This window comes from Arachis duranensis, chromosome 10, assembly GCF_000817695.3.
Source record: "Arachis duranensis cultivar V14167 chromosome 10, aradu.V14167.gnm2.J7QH, whole genome shotgun sequence".
Classification (NCBI taxonomy): Eukaryota; Viridiplantae; Streptophyta; class Magnoliopsida; order Fabales; family Fabaceae; genus Arachis; species Arachis duranensis.
The window spans coordinates 2188832-2199515 of NC_029781.3; the positions used below are offsets into that span (position 1 = coordinate 2188832).

General features: G+C 25.5%; 1 protein-coding gene across 1 annotated transcript; it reads right to left on the bottom strand.

Annotated features, from left to right (window-relative positions):
- Window positions 1-77: 77 nt before the first annotated feature.
- On the bottom strand, window positions 78-4350 carry LOC107468335 (GDSL esterase/lipase At1g28590). Its single transcript, XM_016087603.3, has 5 exons — window positions 4015-4350; window positions 3596-3829; window positions 2449-2597; window positions 701-974; window positions 78-588 (listed from the first exon to the last, which is right to left on the bottom strand). Exons 1-5 carry the CDS (start codon window positions 4280-4282, stop codon window positions 350-352), a joined length of 1164 nt encoding a protein of 387 aa, XP_015943089.1. The 5' UTR covers window positions 4283-4350; the 3' UTR covers window positions 78-349.
- Window positions 4351-10684: the final 6334 nt, after the last annotated feature.

Consider the following 10684-nt stretch of genomic DNA (forward strand, 5'->3'; position numbering starts at 1 on the left):
TATTTATTATTACATCTTTTTTAAATTTATTATTTAAAAAGAATCACATAACATACAAATAATATATACAAGCATAATTCAATAAGCGAATAATTAAATTAGAATTTACAAGAACAATTTCAAATTACAAGGTGTATATATATGACTACATACACCAATAGTTCAATCTAATTATCTAATTGCGTCTTTAAGGATGCTACTAAATGTGGTACCTTGGTTGATGATCTCAACATATATATATATATGGAAGCCTTTCAAACTCTCAAAAACAAGTTGTTTGAACTACTATATATACTTCTAACACTTTAAAAACAAATAGATTTGATATATATATATATATATGTTATTGTTATATTTCTGAATCACATGAGCTAGCAATACTAGGATTGGTATATGGTCCATTTAATAAACCTTTTGCAATCAATTTATATGCTGCCTCAGTGAGGTGTAAACCATCCCAAGAAATAAATTGGGATGGATCATCACAAACAACAGTAACTCCTGGTTTGCCACAATCAATTGGTCCCTTGATTTTGTTTGGAATCCCAGCAGGTGGACAACAAGCACTAAGTAATGATTCTTTGAATCCTGCAAAACCATGAATTGATATATAATTACACTCAAAATCCTCCTAATGAAATTAACTTTGCATATGTGTGATATAAGCAAAAAGGATAATGGGGAGTTATATATTATTTACCAAAATGTGTGGGGGATTGATATATTTGCAAGGCAGCATGATAATAATCTGCATAGATGATATTGACATTGGGATGAAGCACTTGGAGTCGATTTATTTCACCATAAAGTTGCTTGTTAAAGTATTCTGCAAACTTGTTTAACCACTTGAGACAACCAATTTTATCATATGCTTCAATATCTTCAGTCTTGAACATTGACAAATAGACATAATTGCATCCAAGAGGGAAGTTTCCAGGAACTAGGAGAGTTTGAGCTCCCAAATCAATCAGTTTCTGCCAACCAAACACAAAATTAAAGAAATATATAATTCACCAAAGATTCAGGGACGCACTAAGTTACAATTGAAATAGAAATTAAACTAATAAAAAAGAATTGCTCAGAGCATCAAGAGACAGCCTCAAATAGACAGACACTACTTCAACAAAAACGACAACCTTAAGACAAATAAGTCATAACTCATAAGGGGGAGAATACAAAATTCACTAACCATAATTTATATTTATTTTATCGGTTTTGTTAGGTAAACAACGACTTTTGTAAACAATATGAATAATAGACTCTAAAATTGACTCAATAAAGTAAAAAAATACTCCACCCTCAATTTACTTCATAAACCCTAATATTATGATAACTATATGCACACCTAGTGAATTGAACATCCAACCATTGTTAACTGTGCATGAGTAAATCGAATCAAAAAGAATAATCATCTAATTAAAAATGATCAACATAATCATCTACATACCTATTAAATTAAATATTCAGTATATCCATTGTTTATATTGTTTAATTTTTTTATTGTCTCCCTATACTTTATTTTATTTTATTTTTTATTTATTTATTATAGAGTATATTAAATAAAATAAAAAATAATAAATTATTTTTAATTAATATTTTTTGTTATCAAATATTTTGATTCACTAAGCACAAATATCTTCACATTCAAATGTTGAAAATAAATCAGTACTACCATATATAAAACAATAACAGCCAACAATTTCACACTTTCCAGGGAATTTTACTTCTTGCTATATTATATATTTCATTGCAATAATTAACTATGAAAGATATAATTCGTTAGAATTCAAATAAAACAAAGATGTATGTGATTGGTTGATATAACGTCATACCATACATGTCAGCACTTATGCCATATTAATTGATGAAAAGTTAAATAAATAATTCAAATAAACTGTTTATCTAGAGAAGAAGGGAGTGGATATTTTTCAGTGAAAAAAAAATTAGATGATGTTAATTATGATCTCTCATTCTTTATTATTCTTTTTTATATTTATTTTTAGTCTCACTTATAAAGTTAATAATGAGATATTACACTTTATTTCCTTAAATGTTAAAAAAATTGGAGAAGATTCATTTCCGATAAGAAGATATGCCATGTATAGGAGAAGCATAGACAATTACTCTAAGGAAAAGTTTAGAAGGTCAGCAGTTTTATTAAAATTTGGCCCGTATTTAACCAGTAAAATTAAAGTGAGTGATCTTCTACCTTTGAATGAAATTACCAATGATAATTAATTGATGACTACAAATCACAAAATTTACTGTCTCTTAACACTCCTCTTATTCTAATATATATTTATGTTTTCAAAAATATTTAATAACAAAAAATAATTAATTAAAATTAACTAAAATTTATTTTATTTAATATTTATTAATTATCTGCCTGTTTTTTTTTCATTTTTTTAACATTGTCGTCACATTTTTATATATTTTTAAAATTCTTACCCTGATAGCCAAAGAGATTTCATTAATCACATTGGGTACGTATGTCCTGAGTTCTTCAATACTCTTGCGTAAAAATAGAGGATGGTTGAAGTCATTGCCACCAATCTCACCCACAAGAAATAACGAGCTCCCAAGTACTTCTTTACACTCTGCAAAATTAGACCATAGTTTAATTTAATTACTCGCCTTGTAATTGTGTGTGTTTGTAAATTGGTTTAGTTTTAAGGTGTGTGCTTCACCCCTCCTAAAAAATTTTTTTATTAGAACTTAAATATTTTATACCACATCAATTAGATATAGTTAACATCAAGAATAAGTAATTTTGTTTATAGAAATAAAAGATGAAATAAGAGAAATTTTTAGATGCTTCGAGAATAATTTAGTACTTTTATTATGATTTATTAATTGTCTTTGGTGAGAGTATTTTTCGACTTAACTCTTCTTTTACTCGGCATATCCTTGTAGACTCTATAAAAAAAAGCATTATAAATTTATTATTTTTATTTGAATCTTAAAAGTTAATAAATAGAAACTAAAAGCATACAAATAATGAATAACTTCAATAATTCTATCAACTGATGATAAAGCTAAAGGTTATATAAAAAAATTCTGTTAGGGAGACAATGATCTATTTGTACAATGAGCTATTGAGTTACAAAATGAACATTCTTGATTGAACTCTTGATCTTTTGGATCTAGTACTATAATATTATATAATAATATCACTCATCCCAAAAATTTCAGTTGATCAGAAAAGATAACACTAATGATTATATATCTAATACTCCATAAATCTCCATTGTAAACATTGTATAAGTATTTCATTGGCTCCTCATACTTTTCTTTTCAAAAATTATTTTATTAAAACATTTAAAGATTAAGTGAGTTCTATGGTGCATTTGTTATAGTGCCTAAATTGTCTAACTTTCCTTTTAAAGTAAAAAATAAAATGTTTAAAATAAAAAATAAATCATATAAAATTTATTAAATATAATTTATTTACTTTTTTTAGTAATTTAAGTACAAAGTGATAGACACTATAGTATTCATCGATTTAGTGAGTTCACCTCCTACTTTTTCTATTTTGGGGGAAAAGAACTTTATGTAGTTAGAACACTTGAAAGTTGAAAGTGAAATCTAAAGTTACCTGAAGGAGAATGACAGATAGAAGGGAGCAACTCCTCTGTGAACCAATGTAACTGCACTCTCAAAGAGTAGTTTGTAACAACATTAGAGATCCCCTTCTCTAAGTAGAAGCTTGAATCTAAAGCAGTGGCTCCTGCAACAGCAAAATTCACCCCCTCCGTTGGCTTCCAATCTTTTATCGTCCCGCTCTTTATTCCCAGATACGGCTTCAGCAGTGGGAACCCCATCTTCTCAGCTGCCAAACCCAATATATTAAATTTTTAGGATAACTAATTTCATAATATAGTATAAGAATTTTGTTAGTTACACAATGATTGTTGTGAATATCGTGAACAATAGATTTTAAAATTAGCTCTATAAATTAAAAAAAAAAATAGATACAAAATCAAACAAACTAAAATAAAAGTCTGGATTAGTTACCGATGAAATCGACGATAAGGCGGCCATCAGACCATCTTCCAGTAGGGTGATGGAAAAAGGTTTCTCCATAAGGAACGTGTAATGCCAAAGTTTGTGATGAAGAGAGTGTATGATTAGTATCATAGTTGGAGTTTCCGGTGTCGGCAAGAGAATCTCCGAAGCTGTATATTGCTCTGTAGCACCGATTTGAGGAAGATAATGGTGTTGCCCCGGCAACCACGTGTACGGCAAGAACCACCAGAAACCAAACCCATGATGAAGAAGCCATGCAATGCTGAAGATGAGGGAATCTAATGATATAGTGAATCCAAGTGTTATATTCTTACCATGAAACTTACTCCTGCGAAGCGACATATATAGATGAGAAATTTTGTGCCGTGGTAGGATTCTATCGCTATCAGCTTTTTATTATTAATTTAATCGGTAGTACTAACTAGCGAATAAACTATCCACAATTAATATATAGGTTATATTACGTGTATATCAAAATCTGTCATCAAAATCTGTCATTAGTATAAAATATATATTAACAAATATACATAAAAAATAAATTAAGCCATATATATATTTATATACAAATATATTATAGTCACTAATTTTAATATACAAATAATATTTCTCTTAATATATAGACGGAACCACGCAATTAATAGATGAGAGAACGTACACCTCAGATCTAAAATGTTAAAAATTATACAATCTTTTAAAAATAAATTCCAAATCCTTATATATATATTTTTATTGTTAACCACTTAACCCTACAAAATTCTGCACATTTTATAAAAAATTCAAACATTTTAAATTTAATTAGTTTCAATTTATTAAAAATAAAAAATATTCAAAATTTATTAATTTGTAATATAATAAAAAATCTGTTTCAATTTATTGATTATAAATGTTATATATTTAAAATTATAAATATTATATATTTAAAATTATAGATATTAAATTAAAAATATTTAATAATTTTTATTATATAACTCATATTTTTAAATAGAGATTATTATAAAATAAAAATAAAAATAAAAAATAAAATACAAAAAAAATTATAAAATAAATTTTTAAATAAAATTATTAATTCATCATATTAAAATTAATAAATAAGCATACATATAAATATCAAATAAAATTTTAAATTAATTTAAAATCATGAACTATTAGCACATATATAAAATAATTTGAAATATATAATAAGAGGTATATAGTGTAGAATTGGATAATATTAATTGTAAAAATTCCTTTAATTATATATAGATATTAGATGTTTAAAATTATGGATGTTATGTGTATAAAATTATAGATGTTATGAGTGTAAAATCATAAATATTATGCATGTAAAATTATGGATGTTAATTTAAAAATATTTTTATAAATATTATTATACAACATACTTTTATATATTGATTGTTATAAAGTAGAGAATAGAAATAAAATATGAAAGAAAATGATAAAATGATTGATACTTAAAGAGATTTTAGATAAAATAAGCAATATTAAAAAATATAAAAAATATAAAAATGTGAAACAATAATGGGCACCATCTAACCAAGGCTCTATGTTAACGGCAAATTCAAATATCATAAAATATTAGTAATGAAATATAATTCTAAATTAACAAATTTGAATGTTAAATTAGTTATTTTTAATGTTATAGTGGTTGAATTTTGTATACTAATTTACACAACAACAACAATAATAAAGATTGTTAGATTGATCATCAAAGAAACATAGAAAAAAAATATAATTTGAGTTTTTACAAAATAAATAATTGCGTGCACGTAAAGTTGGATTAAAAATAAAAATAGTAGAAGAAATTGTGCAATAAATTAAAAGATATTGAATCCTTTATAATTAATTACATTAAATGATTTTAATTAACATTGATTGTGTAACAGTAGCACTAATTCTTATTAGATAAGAAGGCTTAAATTCGCAATTTCTTATATGAATATGAGGAGATTATACCATTTAAACTATAACTCATTAGTGAATAAAATTGTATCTTTAAAATATGCACATATAAAAATTTATATTCACCGCTATAAATTATATTTGATTGAAATTGTTCAATCTTAAATATCATTTATTTAAATTAATTGATAATGCTAAATTCTTTTGTTTATCAAATATTTTCTTTAATTTTATTATTATGCTTCGAACCACGGACGCACTTATACGTACATAGTATACCATTATACGATACCAATAATATGCTAATGTATTATAATATATTTTAAAAAATATCAGGGGATCATAATTTATTAATTTTAATCATAATTTAATAATTAATTCAATTTTTTCATTTTTTTGTCTAATTTTTTAGTTAAATAATTCAACAATATATTTTATTACATATTTTTAAATATTAATAATTAATTAGTGACTAAAAATAATAAATTTTGATAATTTTTTAATATTTTTGTATAATATTAAAAATATCTTTTATTTATATTAAAATACAATTAAATATGCTAAAGTATAAGCTTAAGCTATAGAAAGCTTAGCAACTACCGTTTCTTGATTCTTGTCTATCTGATTTGACCTTTTCTAATGAACCGTCCAAATGGTTGGTGGTACCACCATTGCGGAGTGTTTGGACTTTAGAGTAATCCATCACTACCTTCTTCAATTCATATACTATTATTACTTGTAGGCTGGTTTATAAGTATTTAATTGTTTATTATAATGTTAGTAAAACTAATTATTTTTCATTTCCAAAACTTAAAAAGAATTCGAAATCATAAATTTAAATGGATGATATAGTTTGAATTTTGAAAACGTCGCTTGAACATCATTATTAAACTCATGTATATATCATTGTCTAGTGACAATTGTAAGAAGCTCAATTTAAAAATCATGCTCACCTACCACGCTTTTCTCTACCTATATTTGGAGAACCACCTTATCTGCTTTTCCACTGTGCACAAATGCCACCTCTTTCCGGCACGTGCAACCACCATGTGCATTATTGGCCCTTTGCTTCAGGCAACGTTCTATTGGTTCCTTCAAAGCTTCAATCAATAATAATTATTACGCTATAGACTATAGTTTGTTTTGAATTTGAATTTTGAAGTATGTATGAGTATAATATAAAAAAAAAGAAACAATTATACTATGTCATAAACTTATTTATTTAAAAATATTAAATTAATAGAAAATACACAGAAAAATTATTGTTTCTATAAAAATTCATCATCTCTTAGAATAAAAGTTTCCTAGCTGATGATTAGGCCTAATCTTTTGTTTTAACATTAAAAAATGAAGTACTCATAATATATATTGACATTTCGTGAAATTGTTAATGCGTATATTATATGCCAAATTGCCAATAATTTCTAACTTTAACAATAACTTCCTTTCTTCACGAATTTCTATTTTTTTGGCGACTTCTTGTGTACGGAGAAAAATAATTGTAATGTAATTGTCATATGATAGAAAGGGCCATTATTTTAAAGAGTTGTAACAACGGCTCCATTATTTCCTTTGGATGACAAATTAAACTTCATTTAATTATTGAATTTTTTTTCTAAAACTAGAAATTTAAGTTATACGATCATGTATTCATGTGTGAAACCGATAGTTCTTTATTGAAGATTCCCTGTATGGAATCACATATACAAAGCACATTAATTAGTTGGAGTCCATGAATTCGTATATTTTGAGTGAATCGAATTTGGTTAGATTCTTTGAACAATGAATGCTTCTACGTTCCGAAATTGAAAATAATAATATTTCTCAAATGAAGTAGTTGTGCTTGTGTCAAAGAATTGTTAAATGTAACATAGAATTTCGATTTAAATAAAAGGAACTAAAATAAATTGATTCCGGAAAAAAATCAAATCTCTACAAGAATCACGCCTTACCATTTTTGGTGTAAGCTTATTATATTATTAATGTATGTCTATATATAATTTTCTTCTTCTTCTACTTCGCATTAAAGGACGAGTACTAATTAAAAATATGGAACTTAGGAAATGAGCTAAACAATCAAACAATTTTCATAAACTTGAAATTAAATATTAGTCTTATTAGATGCATTATTATTGTGGACTATGTCTGTTTAATTTCCTGATGACATCTTTTAATTAGTTCGGATATTTTTATATATTAGAGATATAATTTATGTATTTTTTTATTAATTTAGATTTAGAAAAAATAATTTTATGATATGATCACAACAGAGTTTTTATAATAAAAAATTTTTAAAATTTATAAGGTAAATTTAAAAATAAAATCATACAATAATTCACACAAATTTCAGAAAGAATTTTGTATGAATAGGCGCATTTAAAAATATAATTTTTTATCAATTTAAATTTTTAAGTTAATTTCATATGATAAAATGATAATCTATAGTCTGAAAATAAGACACACTTAATTAGACTTATTCAAAGGTGCCATCACCACCAACTCAAGCAACGACATGCTTTTGCTCTCTTTGTATGTAATCCATTCCTTTTAAATATTGTGTGGGGGCGTGATAAGTGCAGTATATGTATTATCATCAACAGTATTATTGTATAGATTAATTAATAATGAAGGTTATCGTCCACTCAATTAAAAAAATGCTATGTATTATGTTCTTTTGATGACCATCTGATTATATTAGTCTTATTTGGCCCTTCTATATTATCCATAACTCGATTTATCTAGTCTTTCTCAAATCTCAACTTTTTGTACTCATGTCAAGACTTGAAGAACCATTTGCCCTTGAAATTAGGTCACATACATAAGGTAGTTAATAATTTTATAGATAACTTTGATATATTTTTACAAATGGAGTTTATTTATGTGCGAAGATTTTCCAGTAAGTTGAGAACGCGAGTTGAAATAAAAAATGATTTTTAGTATTTAATAAGATAGATTATATAGTACACTGAAATTAAAAATTATTTTATTTTTATTTCATCCCATAGTAATAAAATAAAATGTGATTTGGGTCTAGTCTCTATTATAATAATAATAAATTTTTTACTATAATTAAAATAAATAAGAATTACTAATTATAAATAACTTAAGTTATTTCAAATTTAATAATTCACTTAAGTGTTAATTCATCTTAGTTAAAGAAACTAAGTGCATTTTAAATTGAGTAGTGCTAGGGAGTCAATGGCCTAAACGTACAATGTGTACAATTGGCTAAATCTTTGGTTTATGAATAAAATGAACATCACCTATATTATCTAGAATAACCATCCGGATACCATGTCCTGAAACCACTCATCCCAAAAGCATAATCTAATAAGACAATGTAACACTAATAATCATATCTCTAATACTTTCTAAATCTTTATTGTACACATTGTACGCTTAGGTCATTAGCTCCCTATACTTTCTCAATTTAGCACATTTTTAAAATCAAACACTCAAATAAAAGATTAAATGATTTTTATATAATCATTTTTTGGAGTGAATTGTGCTGATTTACTTGATTATTGAATTGCTTGATATTAATCTTTGATTACCCATCCATAAACACCTATAATGTTTATAAGAAAAATAAATATAATAAAAATAATTAATTCAAGGTTTTAGTCGGTCCCCCATGAACTTTCTTTCTCTTTAATCTTTAGAAGGTGAATAACTATTCAAGTCAATTCTACCACCTAACGTTAATTAATTAACAGATTGTTGTATTATACGTCAACCATAACTCATCATTAGACTGTCTAATGTACCGCACAAAAAAAAAGTCTATCTAATGTACCTATGGTAGACATTACATTTTTTAGATATGCTTAAGTTATTAATATTTTTTCGCACATCATAGCTATATATTATTGTTTTAATTTCCGAAGAATTCCCCGTGTTTTATATATTATATTTAGCATATTATTCTCACTTGGAATGATTATATTAGTCTAAGTATACAATGGATCAAACTCTTGACTTTTCAGATTTATAACTCTAATACTATGTTATGATATTATTTATCTCAAAAATTTTAGCTGATAAAAAAAATAACATTAATAATTATATTTTTAATATTTTTTAAATTTCTATTATATACATTGTACAAATATTCTATTAACTCCCTCTACTCTCACTAAAAAAAATATTTTCCTCCATGTAAAGTAAAACATCATGATGGTCCATCCATATTCATAACTAATCTCTCTCCTACATATTTAAGCTTATCTTTTCAGTTGAAGTTTTTTAACTAGAAATTTAACCAAGGACCCAGATTTAAAACCGTCATAATATATTATGTGCTAATAATATATAGAGTATATATGGTGCTTATGTTTATAGGAACTACAGTGACTATATAAATATTATTAAAATTAAAATGATATTTTTTATATTTTAATAATATCTTTTTTGGTTTTTTAAATTAAAAATATTATTAAATAATAAAAAATATTATTTCATAAACTACCATAACCACTCTAGCATAGCATGCAATATATATTAACATAAGATAAGAGGTAATCATCCACTTTCTCTTTTAATTTTTTCCCTTATTTTTATTTTCTTTTCTCGTCTTGGTCTTTCAAGTTTCAAAAGCTTTAATTTGTTGAAGACATGACACCAACTTTTTTATTTCTCTCTCATGGTGAATTATGTCACATATTAAGCCAACTTCCACTCAAATCTTTTCAACAAATAAATGAGAGCCTCTCAGACTCAAGTAGGGGTGGCAGTGGGGCGGGTAGGGGCGGGGTTTTAC

Excerpts from the sequence above, each read along its gene's own strand:
- LOC107468335 (XM_016087603.3), bottom strand. The coding sequence starts at position 4,282 with ATGGCTTCTTCATCATGGGTTTGGTTTCTGGTGGTTCTTGCCGTACAC. Across the intron at positions 2,598-3,595 it reads TATCTGTCATTCTCCTTCAG|AGTGTAAAGAAGTACTTGGG; the intron begins GTAACTTTAGAT and ends CTAATTTTGCAG. Across the intron at positions 975-2,448 it reads AAATCTCTTTGGCTATCAGG|AAACTGATTGATTTGGGAGC; the intron begins GTAAGAATTTTA and ends TTTGGTTGGCAG.